General features: G+C 46.4%; 1 protein-coding gene across 1 annotated transcript in view; it reads left to right on the top strand.

Annotated features, from left to right (window-relative positions):
* PAPPA (pappalysin 1) overlaps positions 1-15147 on the top strand; it is a 183823-nt gene that overhangs the window by 114205 nt on the left and 54471 nt on the right. Inside the window, exons 11-13 of the mRNA XM_009501274.2 lie at positions 10389-10502; positions 10912-11047; positions 14679-14892. Coding sequence (XP_009499569.2) covers positions 10389-10502; positions 10912-11047; positions 14679-14892 — 464 coding nt within the window. The remainder of the gene's footprint in view (positions 1-10388; positions 10503-10911; positions 11048-14678; positions 14893-15147) is intronic.

The raw sequence follows: 15147 nt of genomic DNA, 5'->3' as shown, positions 1-15147 counted from the left end.
CCACCTGCAAATAAGTATCTGCTTTAAAAAGGAAAAACACCCCAAAACTGAAGACCATTTGGATAAGCTCTAAACCTCTCCTGAATCATGCTGGATTTGCTGGAGCCGTAACTGTTGAGGAACCCCAACTCCCTGCTCATTTTTGGAAATACTGCCTGTAAAGTTGGAGGTTCACCATTTCCTCTGGGGTCATTTCAGTGGTGGATCTGATAAGAAGACAAGATTTACCCCTCTGGCAAGTGGGCCCAGCCCCCACTGCTATCAGCAGGAGTCTCCCTGGGGCCTGGCTTTACACCGTAGCCTCAGGGTCCGGCTGCAAACGTTAATGCATGCCAGGAAATGGTTATTTGTATGGTCAGTGCTATGATCTGTCTGTGCGTGTACCTACTCACTGGGAGAGCCCTCATTTCAGGAGAACATCAAGTTCCGCTTAGCCGTTTTGGTCATTGGGCCAAAATCCTTACGCTTAGCGCTTTGGGCAGTGGACCTTATTTTCCCATTTTTTGGTAATTAACCCTTGCATCATCTCCCTGAGAGAAGACGAGTCTCTTTTCAGAGAGGGGAAGCAGAAGCACAGGGCGGAGATGACCTTTCCACCTTTCTCCAAGCAAATATCTCTGAAGAAGCTGCCCTTCCAGCAGAGCGATCTGTTCTGGGTGCGCTGCACTGTGCTTACGCTGTGAGCCTTACCTGCTGGGGACGGAGACCCTCGCTCTGTGGAATTTAACTGTGTCCTGGTGCTTGTTTCTGTAGGGAAAGGCCAAGACTGAACAGCCATGATTTCCTCCATCCCCTGTGCTCCCAGTCTGTCCTCCCAGAGCCTGCTCCCGGGCGGCAGCGAGGCTGAGGGAGCCGTCAGCTTCCTCCCACAGGTGGTGCTCATAATTCAGTCCCCGCAGTAACTTCTTCCGGGAGCAGCTGGGAGCTCCTGTGAACTCCCCTACTGGCCTGGGACGTCAAGGATGAAGCACTCTAAGTGATCTTTTTGTTTAATTTGTTGGAGTTTGAGGTTTATCAGATCGACCAGGGCTGTTCTGAGGTTAGAGGGAAGCGACAGGCTTCCCCGGACACCTGCAGCCAAACCTTTGCTTGGGTGCAGATGTGCGTGGACGGGAGGAAGCAACTGGCTGCTGCTGTATTGACTCTCCCTGGATGGTCCAACTCATTCAGAGGAATTCGTTCACACAGCAAGAATTCCATTACTCTGCAATTTCAGTGGAAAAAGCCCGGTGAAGCAAGGGCGAACGTTCTGATTTGTATACCACAAGCCGTGCCTTCAGGTATTAAGAAAAACAAGCCACATGGTTTAATCTTAATTAATGCACACTGACGTAGGGCTTAGTTGGATGGGCAATCAAAAGGGTTTGACTGCTGAGGTGTAACCGTAGTCGGCTGCCCAGGACGGCACATGGTAGCTCTCCTCTGTGCCCCCCCGCCGCGCTCCCTGGGAGCCCTGCCACAGCCTTCCCTTTCGCTATTAAATTCAGGGCCTCTCCCAATGTATCATCTCCCTGAATGTATCCAATTAAGGCCTGTTGACAGCCCAGAGCAGGCTTATACCCTTAGGATTAGAGGCATGTGTACGTCTTCATATAGGGAAGGACGACAACTGGGTGTCTGGCTGGCTCGCTGGGAGTGTGGTATGGGAAGCCGAGTAGCTTGGAGACAGAAAAGGAGCCGGGGGAGAGAGATTTGCACCCCCAATTATCCTTGCATGTGGAAAAGCTGTGTGATGAGGGTTGCCTGTGGTTTACATGGCCTGTTTACATGGTCCATAACCCTAAACAAAGCTGAAAAGCATGACTTTAACTCTGGAAATAAAAGCGCTGGAAACTCCTGGTTTTCTGCACATGAGAAAGTTTTGTTCTTTAAACACACAGATGTTTTTAAATTAAAAATCACTCTTTTGACCTTTCCTGAATGTGATCATGTGGTCAGAGCTGACATTAACCACTGCACGGCTGTTTGCTTCAGCCGCAGGCGAAGCTTAGTGAGCAATCTTCAGAGCTCGTGGTAGCACCTGCATTGCCTCACATCCCTTGGAAGCTGCTCCTGTGCCCCGTGTGCGCTTGGGGCAGTTCAGGGCAGGTGGGGTTAGGTGTGGGGATATTTAGGCTCTACTCCTACTGTGCTGGAAATGAAAGCGATGTGGCTTTTTCCTCCTCGCTAGCTGAAAATGTTGGGGCTTCATTTTTTCCTGTTTGGCTCTCTTCCTATCAGAAATGTTGCCCGAGTGCTTCTAAGCATCTCTGTCCACCTGAGCCAGCGTGTTCTTCTGATGGAGAGCTTCTCATCAAGCTGAAGTTCTTAAGGGATTTGTTGTTGTTGCTTTTGGGCTTTCCCTAACTAGCTGCGTGCTTTCTTTGTCCAAGCAAATTGATAGGACCAGCTTTGGGTGGGAGGGAAGGGATGCTACCAAGCCCAGCCCTGCTTTGCCTTGCAGGAGTGCCAAACCAGCAAAACTACAATGAATCCAGTGAGTCAGATCCACTAATATAACAATAAAAATATATTTAAGATCCTCCTAAAGCGTGGTGCACATTCTGCCTTTGACAGTTTGATTTTCTGATGCCAGCTGCTCCCAAATGAAATGCTCCAGTCAAAGGAAAAAAAAAAAAGAAAAAGCTTTCGCTCTACTCATCAGTGGTAAAAGCTTATGGGATGGGATTGTTTTCCTTTGCCGCAGCACCCCCACGGCCAGCCTTGGCCCGCAGTTGTGTGCGAGCTTTGCTGGAGTGGACCTGGCTGGTTCAAGTTAGAGACAGGCAGTTCGGGAACCCGAGCGCGCAGCCAACAATAATGTTCTGGCTACTGTATTTGTTTAACCTCGCTCTCCAGTGGATGGATATATAGTCTGTTAAAGCACTTATCAGTCTATAATGCCTTCACACTTTTGTGAGCAGCAATGTGGAAGTTGTAGACAGAAGCTTTTGCCACAGATTGAAAATGTCTTTTCGCTTTAATGAGGCTGATGTTTGCAAAACTAAAGCTATAAGGTCTTGTTTGGGTGCTGTTTCTTTATGCTGTCTGTCTAGCAGGTTGCATTTGGCTGCCATTTCTACCGGTAGATGTATTTATGAACTTGAACATAATAACAGAATGCAATTTAGGGCTAATTCTAAGAACTGTGCCTTCTAGGTGAGATCCTGGCAGTGCTGGGTGGATGATGCTGCTGTTTAAGAGCAGCATCTTTCTGTGCTGCTGCTGTGTTGAAGAAATAGCAAGCCTCTGATGTGAATACACAGGAGCGCACGGCACACTTTCATGTGCTTCCGCTGAGGCTGTATTCTGCGCAGCTGTGCGCTTGGAGCTATTGCTTGCGCTCACATCCTTCCAGGGTGCATCGCGGCATGGCAAAAGAAGGAGGGGCACGTACAAACTGCACTCACGAGCTCCAAATGCTGGCGTTTGCCTGTGGGCCTGTGCAGAAGTTGAGTTGGTTATTAAAACCCATTAGTGCAATTGTTTCTGTTTTTCTCACTCTTTTTCTGTAGTGTCTGGCCCTGGCTCGACTGAGGTCTTTGAGGTGATCCTTTGAACCATGCAAAAGTCATCTGGTTAGGGTTTTGTTGTAAAATCAAAACTCCATATTGTTTTTTCCACAGGTCCAGCTAGCATCCTAGATATTTTGATTACACCTGGCTGGATGTCAAAGCCGATATGGGTTTGGGATAGGGCCAGTCAGAACTGATTTACAGTTTTTTCACGTATACCATGTGAAGTTTATGGTTTTATGTGATTTTGATTTGAACTCACCGGTTTTAAATGAAGTTTGCTTTGAATCTAGAGATAACAGAAATTCAAAGAAAAGCTCAAAGAATGCAGGTCTGCATGATTTAAAAATTGAAATATATTGTTCATACAGAGTCTTTGGAAGTGAAATAACTGCATTTTTTGAGAAAGCTAAAGTTAATAACACACATTGAATACACATGCAATCTGGGCCATCATCTAATGGAGATCCCTGTAGCCCCTATTCGCTTTCCTGAAACTAAACCAACTTATACGACAAAACAAAATAGCCCTTGCGTCTCCCACTCCTGTCTGAATCACAGCCCTGTGTTGCATCCAAAATTCTACCCAAGGAAATTTCCCTTTGGAAATGAACACTATCATTTTTATTGTAAAGTAGAGGAATTTGTCATCATGTCACACTGCAAACGAACTATTGACGCCGACGCCATATCAGCTGTGGTGTTTTCATACACATAAAGATCACTTTCCAATTACTAAAAATCCAGCCAAACCTTCAGCTGGCAGTTGGGGGTCTGGGCTAAGAAAGCCGTAGTAACGTGCTAATTGAATACTAAGTCTGTGAGGTCCAGACACCATCGGCTGCTCCAGAATCAAAGGGGAAGTGGCCGTGCTGGAACTGGACATAGCAACTGGCAGTGGGGCTTTATTTTGTCCTGCAGGACATTGTAATGTGCTTCCCAATCCCACAGCCAAATCCTGTTCTGCATTACACGGGTAAAATTGACAGATGAGATTTCCTCTTATTTCTGAGCCAACTGAATCTGGGAGTAATATAGCGTCAGTGTGCTACCCCAGGAGTTTTATCAGCTTCTAGTTGATAAAGCTTTTCTGCTGATCACCTGCCTGCATGCCTTTGTCCTGGAGCAGGGCATGCTGCAGGTTTTCATCTTTTGCCATCAGACCTTTAAGTACCCCAATGAAAACAGGCAAAAGCAGACAAAGAGCACAAAACTTAGTAAAACTGTGTTATCAGACACAGAGGACAAGGAGAGGTTTGGAATAGAAGCTGTGGTTCATGAGCATCAGAGGTAAGGGAAAGTTGCTGCTGAGGAAGAAGCAGCAGACCAGAAGGCAAGGAGGCTATTAAAAGAGGGAGGGCACAGCTTTCTCTCATCATCTTATGCTTATAACCTATGCTGCTGAATGCTGCTTATAACCTATGCTGATTTGGTTTGGGGTTTTGCTTATGATTTTACAACAACAGAGTATTTAAAATCATTGTTAGCGCACAGAAAAAATTAATACATGCATTGGTTTGGAAAAAGTAACTTTGAATGCTTTCCTTAAGTTTTAGAGGCCAACCTGCAATGCCCCAGTGCTGACTTTCATAGTTGGGCATACAACTCTTGACTCAAATCTTCTGACAGGCCAAATCCAGAACACTAATAAAGAGACTAGTCCTAAAGCATTTCTGACCAGAACCTAGAAAACAAACCCAGAGCAAAACTTCTGATGTCCCTTGAGTTACGCCTGTTTGTGTATAATTTCCATCTGAGCTCTGTGGGCTCTTGAGGTTTGAAATGGTCATAGAAATTGGCTGATTTTTGGGGTGTTTGTTGGAACTCAAATGGTGGCCTTTTTAATGGTTCGGTGCTCACTAATGTGGGCATTTTCTCTTTTTTTTCTGTAACTCCAACCCAATTCCCAGCCTAAATGAGAAGAACAGTGCAACAGCTTTCAGAACAGATTGGAGGTCTGTTCTGCAGTCGGCAAACTGGGTGGTGTCCATGTGGCAGTCAAGCTGCCTGATAATATTGGGCAATAAACAAGCAGGAACCTTTCTGATATTTAGCAACTGCACCATAGTTTCTCATCCTTGGGTAAGATTAACCTTAGGTCTGCAAGAACAATAACATATTTAAGAATAAAAGGTCTGGGTGACTGCCAGCCCCCGTGTCTGGCAATAGAGGGAGAAAGTTTTCATCTGCAAGGGATGTGTTAAAATGCTGCTTATGTCATGGTTGGGATTCTCTGGCGTGTGTTGAGTTAAATATAAATAACATTCTGCAAAGCAGTCGTCTAAAAACTGTAGATTAATTACATTTCATTATTATAGTTGAAATCTGTTCTTTAGCTGGATCTTCAAACAGAAGATGTCCTCTTTGTGCCTCCACGCATTTCATATCAGTCCGGGAATAGTTCTGTGCACTTGTACAACCTTACTCAGGTTGCTGTGCGCTCCACAAATAGATGGTACTGTGGGTTTTACCAATAGATCCTGTTCCTGCTTTTTCTCTGGTTTTCTGTTTAGCAAATGGGACAGGGTGCAGCCCGTTTCGTCCCAGAGGCTCACAGCATTATCTGTCTCGGCGCAGAAGCGGCAGCAGCTCAGTCCCCAGTAAAAAGGAGGGAGGGAGAGGCAGCAGCCTCGCGTGTGGGGCACGATAACCGCTTCCACCCTTCTCCTCCAGAAGGAGGTTGCTCCCTGCTGCCTGATGGACAAGTGCTTGCGATGGCCCTTCACAGCCATGCGTAGCTTGAAGACATGGTCTGGAGGAAGGCCCGCCATGGGACAACAGATGGGATTTTGGGAGCAGGCAGATCTGCGCACTGGAGATTTGCTCTGTTTACAGCCGCCTGTGGGCATGCAGACAGGCACGTCCACTCCAACCGCAGCGTCAGCCGTATGCCAGAGCTGAGCAGGGCAGCATCCTAGTTTAAATAGCAGCTTTGCCTGTCTGCATTTAGAATTATTTTGATGTTACAATGTGAGAGACGAGAACCACCAGCGTATGCAAAGCCTGTGGTGTCTGGCTGTACTTGCTTGATGGGAAGGACAGAGTGGGATGGCATCTGTTTGTATTTAACCCACTCCTGTGGGGAGGTATATCCTTCACACATGTATATTCTTTGTTTGTCCCTTCTCTTTGTAACATCTGAGCACCTTTTTGTGGCTAGTGGCTTTTACCCTCAAGATACCCGTGTGACGTGGGGGAATATCATCCTCGGCTTACAGACGGGGGTGTCAGGCCTGGAGAAGATGGCCAGAAGGTTGTACTGGGGACATGTGCTGGGCACGGTCAGGCTGAGCCCCAGTCCAGTGCCCAGTCCACAGGATCAGTGATCCTTAACCTGTAGTTCGTCTGCTACAGGAGCCCAACAACGCAACTATTGTTGCCTGAGTCATGGGATGGCTGAAATCATTCACAAGGGTGCCTTCCAAAATTTGCTTTTCAGCAAATTTTCCCATATTACTTTGAAGGAAAACATTGTGAGGAAATGGAGTTGATTGCAATAGTAAATGCATTTTAGATGTGGCAATGAACTAAGTGCTCCCGATACATCACTTTTCCCTTTCTGTTGACACATTCCTCGGTCCCCTTGAGTAAGAGATGGAAAACAGGAGAGGCAGTTTGAAGAACATGCTGTCCCTGTGATTGACAAGAGGTTGTATAAATCAGTCAAAGGGAATCCTCCAGGCATTCCCTCTTGTGGGAAGATCCCACAGTGCTCTCTGGCCTTGTTCATTCTGTCTGTCGATGTTTGTGTACAAAATGTGTGGGTGGGAGACGGGCTGGATTAGAACCTCCGAGAGGAACAGACATCAGCTCTTTTAATTGAAAGCAGCTTCCTAGGGAGGGGTATGACATGGGCTTCCAGTAAGAAGACACAAATAGTCCCCAAATACTTTGGAGCAGATACTAAGCTCCTGTGGATCCCAGTTGCTGTGTGGGTCTGAGAACCTGGATAAGCCCCAGTGAGCGAAGTTTTGAGCCCTGAGTGATGCTGTCATTCTTCAAAGCAAATACTTTAGTGTTTGGTAACACCCTGAAATGAAAAGTGCAGCTATCCTTTCTTCCCTCCACAGCTGTCAGGTGCTTCAGCTGCTGTTGTGCATCACCGTAGCAAACTGGAGGATGTTGGGAAATAAGTTCCTATAAGTGTGAATTCCTCTGAATTTTGTAGCTGTGAGGGGGGATGATGATCCGTCTTCTAGGCCATTGGAACTTGTAGCTTAAAAGTGGTGGTACTGCAGTAATAAGTGCCTTCACACTGCTGCCATCTTCTAGGGATGCCTTAAAAGCAGAGGTGTGAAAGACTCTCCCAGCAAATGGTTCTCAGACTTTGCAGTTGTGGTGTGACACTCAGTAACTGGGTAGAATTGAAAAGGGGATGTATTTACCACATGCGTTAGAGCCTGTTGAGATGGCGGAGTCTGTAGGTGACAGGGACTGTTTATCCAATCAGACTGTTATTACAAAATCTTAAACAACTTTTTTTTGCCATTAGCCGAGCTTATTAGAGAGCAGCTAGCGTAGAAGAGGCTCTTGTAGTCACTCTTAATGTTGTGGCTGTTAAACTTTTCCCACGCTTCTCATTCATACTCTTCTCCTAAAAGAACATTTTACCCCAGTACCACTTTGAAACACTTGCCTGAGTAGCAATGGACCAGCCTTAGCAGGAGGAAGCTTATCTGACCTGTTCAAACCAGACCAGTCTACCAAGTCTGGACACCTCCGTTGCACATCTCAAGCGCAAGCTTTTTATGCAATGTTACAATTTTTGCTAATATTCTCAGGCAGAAGCAGAAAGGGCTGGAGTTCACACACGCACACAGATCACACAAGGCATTTAAAAGTTATCAGAGATTTCCAACCCACCTTAGCAGGGGTTCACTGTGGGTATGATTCAAACTTTTGGTGAAGGTCTGGGTGATTTCTTAATACAGGTTTTCACTCCTCTGTTAAGTGGTATTTAAAATGCACCAAACGTCAGTACTTTGATTTCTTTCAGCCACCTTTTTGGACCAATAGAGCAGGAGGAGATATAAGAATAAGAACAAAATCATATAAAAGTAATGAGACCTTTGTTCATGTCAAAGAGCTCTCTGACCATATAAATTGCAGATGTGGGTAAGATAAATTCCCTAGCTGGAGAGGTATTAAAATAAAAACCATGCTCCCAACAAGAGACAGGCTGCTGAAAATGCAAGAAGGGAGAATTGCGAAATGGTACATGTCGAATTGCTGGCCTGGATTTCAAATGCCAAAGATAGTTTATGTAAAGCCTTGCTCTGCTGTAAAATGTAACACTATCCACTGGCTAGCCTCAATGAAGCTTGGTCCCAGTTGTTCTAAAAAATAAATAAACTAAAAATCTTCTTCCAGCCCATTAAAGCTGATTTATGTTTTGCCCATAGATTCCTCTGTGCTTGCTCTTGAAGGACTCAGATTGTAGAGGTGATTACCTCACTTTTAGCCGATCTGGTTTCTCATTCCCAGGCATCCCAGGCTGTCTTTGCATTGCCCAGACTTTGCCTGCCAAGACCAAGAGTGCAAATCCATGCAGAATTACCGAGCGGGCATAGGATTTTGAATGGTTAAAAACACCTCTGTTAATTCTCTTGTTTTGCTTCAGGGTTTTCTTTTTGTTTTAATAATCAGTGAAATTGCGTATGGGAACAGCTTTACTGACAGCATATCACCACCTGATTACTTCGTTCAGGCTCTGGTCTTGGAAGGAAATCTAATACTGTCCCAAAGAGTATATGGCTCCAGTTAGCACCTAGTGCAGGTGGTTCGGGTGATCAGTCCTCAGCTCTCCTGTGGCTAGCACAACTGCTGGAGATGGTTTGGCCTCTTGGGTTACATTCGTAGCTCCGTTGCCACTATACTGTGTGAGCACAAGGAATTCCTTCCGTCCCCATGATAGTCACTGAGTTCACCAAAGTGTCATGAATCTTAACAGTTACCCTTCAGATGCTCCGAGAGCCTCAGCTGGAAGCATCCTTCTAATGCAGTTGTAGCCTTTTACATGGTGGGCATTTCCTTCTTCATTCTTATTCGGGGAATGAAGGCTATGGTCGTGTGTGTTCCTTTTATGAAGCAGCTTCCCCAAGCAGTGTGGTTTCAGGGTAAATCCTACCATATCTGGCAGCTTCATTTTCACATCTTACATACTGACAGCGCTGCAAGGCTCTCTGGTACTTAAAATCAGGCATTTTCTTCTTCGAGTTTTTCATCCGTGCCAGCACTTGGGATTCATCTACTTGTTCTTTATTGAAAAGAGCAGTTCACTTATAATCCCACTGGTGCCTGCCATGGAGAGTGCTATAGGTGTAGGAAGAGGGTGATCCCACTTACAGAAACTAGTTAACAAAACAAGAAACTAGTTTGCTTAAATGGGGTTGTAGAGGCAGGCCTTTCCTGGCTACGCTTGCTTCCAAGTTTACGTGGCCATCTGTGGCTTCCCTGGGGTTACAATACCATGCAGGTTTAAATAGGACATTGCTTGAGTACTGCGGAGAGCATCTGCAGGCTCTCTGTGCTGTAAGCTGGTACGTTCAGAAGCGATTGTCACTTTCACTCCAGTGGGAAGAGTCGTGGTCCATTTGGGTGGGAGCACCGTTGTTCCGAATGCTGCCAAAGGCCTCGTACCAAATTAAGAGGAAACTGTTGGCTGCCATCCAGCTGCTGTGAGTCTTTAGCTCCTTTTTGTGTTTCAGTTTTTCTTAATGAGGTGGAAGACCTTGAAACTTAACTTTTGAGTAATCTCTTGGTATTTAAAAACATCATTATTGTGTATTGTTTTATCCTAACGGTTCACCTGGACTTTTTTCCCTACTTTAAACAGTCGTAATCCTTCCTTACTGTCATCTACATCCGTTTTGGTGTTTCTTTTTTGCCCTGCAGATGTGTCGAACTAAGGTGATTGACTTGAATGATGGTGTCTCTCAGTATGCCTGGTACCCCTGCACGGCCAACTTCCAGTATTCCCACATGACACAGACCGTTTTCTGGCTGAAGGTAGGAAATGCACGTGTCATTCAGAAGTCTCCTCTTTGCCTGCCTGTGCAAAGTTTCTACAACAGGCAAAATATCATGGGACAGCCTTCCCAGGGCCAAGCTGCTCCTTTCTTTGAAGTATGTTTAGTGCAAAATAGCAAAACAAAGTCTCTGAGCACTGTCTAGAGAGTCAGTGGTGAAGTCCCCTCCTGTGACAAGGCTATTGAATTTCTGAGAGGTTACAGCCTCCAGCTGCAGGGCTGTTTGACTCGAGTTTATCTAGTTTGTGTAGAAGAGATTGGAAGAGAAGACTTCTGTGTGAGCTGGGATGGGAATTGTTATTTTAAAAGTCCTGCACTGACTCTTGGGGTTTTTTTAAAGCCCACCACAGTTCTCCGCCTCAGCCTTTGTGGGGCTTTTGTTTTCCCAGGCTTATTTTTCCCAGCCTATGGTGGCTGCGGCAGTCCTAGTTCACTTGGTCACTGATGGGACCTATTACCTGGATCAGAAGCAGGAGACCATCGGTGTGCAGCTGTTTGACACCAAAGAGCAAAGCCATGATCTTGGTAAGACTGTATCATATTCAACTCCCTCTTCGTTGCTTGCTTAATCTGTTGGTACCCCCATGCACAAACTGACCAATACTCCTGCTCAGCTTTTCCAGGATCAGACAAAAAAAGTGCTCGCTTAATGGTCCAAGACCTGACTTTGACTAGACTGTGTTGAAAATGATGCATCATTTTATGCAGACGTTTCTTCATGCCTGTTCACTATGCTTTCAGAAGTGATTAGTTCCTCTTTAGTCATTGAAATAAGCACTATTTCAATGTTTCACACACAGCACCTCCCTGGAGAGATGTTGACAGTGATACAGATGAACTGCTGGTAGCAGGGAGTGAGGGACCTGCACCAGCTGGTGCAGCTAACACTTCTGCTTCATAAGGTGTAGCTGGGCAGATCTCTAGTCCTGCTTGCAGGGAGGTTTCCACAGCTATTTAATGGCCAAAATTTTTCATGCAAACTATTTTAGGTTTGATGAACATCTAACACCAGGGCCCTTGTGGCTGCTTGCATGGCCTCGAGCAGATATGCCTGACAGAGGCTGTGGACCTGCTAGTTGTGCTGCAGTGCCAGGATAGACCATTTTTGTCTCTACCCTGGGCACAGGTCCCTGAATCTGGGAAAGTTGTGTCTGGTGAATTGATTCTGGCTGCATTTAAGCTCCAAGACCAAGGAGCTCACCCTAGCTCCCAACTCTGTGTCAGGGTAGGACTTGCATAATCCCTTTCCAGCTGTCCCCTGCCCTTTTTTCCACTGGGAAGAAAGCTGGCTGTGTTGTCCTGAGAGCAGTTTTTAAGGAAACATAACCAACCCCCTTCCCCCAGCTTTCTGGTTTACCATAAGTGTGCAATTTTGACAAGCTGAAACTCAAATGAACTTCCTCCTAGTGATGAGAAGGAGAAGGGACACACACAAGTGACAAGTGTTGGATGACTGTCCTGGGTAATATAGTTTGGTGGGAAAAGAAAGGAACTATGTGTGGGGTCTGTTGTCCAAGAACAAACCGAAATTCATAGCAAGTTGTGCAGGTTGAGTCAAGATAGCTCCCACTTTGCCAGAGCCCCTGGATCAGTCTTACCCTCCTTTCGCAAAACAGTGGCACATAGCTCTTTCCCCCTGAGAAATCAGTGATGGAGACACGAGCATGCCAACGAATACTCAGTGCAATGTTTTATAGAGAGACACAGTCCGATTGTGAGAGAAAGAGAACAAGAAAGAGGAGCAAAGAGGAAACTGAGGGCTAGGTTTCGAAATCCTCGATGAAGTTGCAACATGAGCTTGGCATGGCTCAGACTGACGCCTGGAGATCTTCACAGCTGAAATGCTGCCTTCATCATGGAAAAGCCCCTCTGATCTTTTCAGAAGAGGCTGGCCCGGAGCAGAGGAGAGGTGTAGGTAGGCTACCCAGCAGTTCTCACTCAGGCAGAGCTTCCAGTCACTGTTTTGTCTTGAGTTCTGGGTGTGGCATTAAGTCCTTTTCCTGGATATTGTATTTGATGTGTTTGAATTATCACCGTGGCAAGCTAGAAATTGCAGCTGAAATGCAAACTTTGGCAAGCGCTTGGTGCAGGATTGGCTGCAGATGGTCAGCCAGCCTTAGTCAGTGGCAAACTAAAAGTACGTCCAAACGGAAGTAGCAGTAATTCAAAGCTTGATCAGTCCTCAGTGTGCTAAAGACACTCCCATGAAGAAAATGCAGTCTGTCCAGAAGTGCAGTTTCCCACCTTGGTCAGAGCAAGGTTTTACCGTATGGACTCCCAGAAGATAATGAGAAGCTCCTTCTGAGTCTCGGTAGGAGACGGAGAGGTTGCGATGCCAAACAGCTCAGCGCTGTTAGTTCAGAGCCATTGCAGACGCTGGGGCTCAGCTGCTGGGTACTTTGCAAGAGCTGTTGTACATTGAATAGGTGGATACGGAGCTACAGAAAGAGGGGCAAGCACGGAGGCAGCTCTAACTCCCTTGCCATGGGCACCTGTACTATCCTGAGTGGGTTTTTGCTAATCAAGGCAGGTGAGTTACATGAACCTGACCTGTTCAGCCCCCATTTACCTTGTCTGGGTCGGGAAGCACCAGCAAGTGCAGCACAGCTCTGAGGGTCTGTTTTGTTGTGGACACCACCTGAGTGCAAGGAATGAAATTGAAGCGAATAAACAGTCTCGTACCATAAGGCCTTTCTTGGCTTTCCATCAGAGAAGGCAGAAACTACCAAGGAATTTGGGAACCCGGGATTTCGAGTATTAACTGCACCTGTTTGTAAGTGAGAAACGTGCCCCGTTCCACAAGGAGCTGATATCAAAAGACCTGTGGGAGGCAAGTAGACAGGGAGGTTATTTCAGGGTCAGGTAAAGACCAAAACAAAAAGAGGTTTGCTTTTTATTTTATTTTTTTATTACAGGAAGATTTTTTTTAAAGTAGAGGGTGGGAGATAGATGTTTAAAGAGAGTGGTCAGAAGTCTGTCTTAATTCACAGGAAATCACTTTCTAAGGAGAAAAATGAAAACTTTTTTATGCCTTCCCTTTTGAGTCAAGAAACCTGAACTGGAAAAAAAAAAAGATATTCTCGAGCCAGTTAAGCATGCAAATAGAATTTATTTTATTTTTAAAATTTGTAAGTGTATCAGGGTAGCCAAAGAGCCTGGGCCAAAGCCATTGCTGGGGGAGCTCCAGTGAAGCGAATGGAGCTGGAGCCAAGCTGATCCTCGGAGCGATGCCACGGAGCCGCGGAGGCAGGGCTTTGCAGTCAGCCGTCAGGCTATGAATCTCAATTAATGAATTCTGAGGCCAGCCGACATCTGTCTGTCCTTTGAGTTATTCCTGAGGTGGATTTGGCCCATTTGAATTCAAGTTGCTTCTGCTTGAAGGTGGGAATTTGTTCCTGACCCTCACCGAGTGCCTTCTCTGCTGAAGAAAAGGGATTAAGAAGTCTCCTTGTCACCTTGCTGGTGCTTCTGTGTACCTCACCCTCTTGAGACACATTTATTTTCCTGAGACACAATTATTTTCTTCTCAAATGAGATCACCTGTAAAATCCTTAGTAGGTCCATCACCCTCGTTTCTCTCTCCAGGACCATCTTTACCTTTTTAGAAAAGAGAAAGATACTATAAGGCTGAAAATCATCCAAAAAAAATGTCAAAACCGGGCACATTGAGTAAAGAGCTCATGCAAAAAAGGTTTACGCTGAGCGCTAATGACATGCGCAGCTACGAGCAAGGCTCTGGTGCACTGCCCATGGCGCACAAAGCCGCCCGGCCTGCCGGCACCATTTGATGCGCGGTATAAAGGCTCCAACTGTCCTCTCAGACCAGTTGTACAATAGTGCGACTCCGCTTCCTCCATGATGGTTGCTCCTGATTTAACAGAACACAATAGAAATGTAGCTGTGGTCTAAAGAAAGTGCTCTGAGAGCCTGCCGCGCTCGCGGAGAGAATGGCAGCCTTTCTTCAGCTGTCTGGAGGGATATACTTCTCTCCTAAGCTCTCCGGAGCGATTTGGGAAGCCCCTCCAGGCAGCTTATCATAACTTTTCAGCTCTATAGGGCTGTGCCTATGGGTGAAATGCTTCTGAAGTGCCCACGGCTTCAGGAAGCGATTGTGTTAAGTCTGACCCTTCCTCTGATCTTGTCTCTCCTCTGGCAGGTGTCCACGTCCTGAGCTGCAGGAACAATCCCCTGATTATCCCAGTCATCCATGACCTCAGTCACCCTTTTTATCACACCCAGGCTGTCCTCATTAGCTTCAGCTCCCAGTTTGTGGCCATCTCCGGGGTGGCCCTGCGTTCCTTCCACAACTTCGACCCCATCACCATCAGCAGCTGCCAGCGAGGACAGACCTACAGCCCGGCGGAGCAGAGGTGAGCCTGTCAGCTTGCTTCCTTCTGCCTCGCCACCCACCACCCCCCGCGCCGCCCGCCTGCGCCGGGGGTTAAGAGGAGGCAGGAGGGGCACAGCAGCTGAACCCTGCTGACCCTTTTGTGTCGCTGGTAAAAAACCAGCAGTGTTCTCATTGATCAGGATGGATGGGACATTTAACCCGCATGGGATACTGTTAGTGAATTATTTCCTCTTCCTTTCTCCTCCCTCCTTTATCCCAAGCTTGGAATTGGGGC

This window comes from Phalacrocorax carbo, chromosome 18 (genome assembly GCF_963921805.1).
Source record: "Phalacrocorax carbo chromosome 18, bPhaCar2.1, whole genome shotgun sequence".
Classification (NCBI taxonomy): domain Eukaryota; kingdom Metazoa; phylum Chordata; class Aves; order Suliformes; family Phalacrocoracidae; genus Phalacrocorax; species Phalacrocorax carbo.
This window is presented reverse-complemented; position numbering and strand designations above follow the sequence as displayed.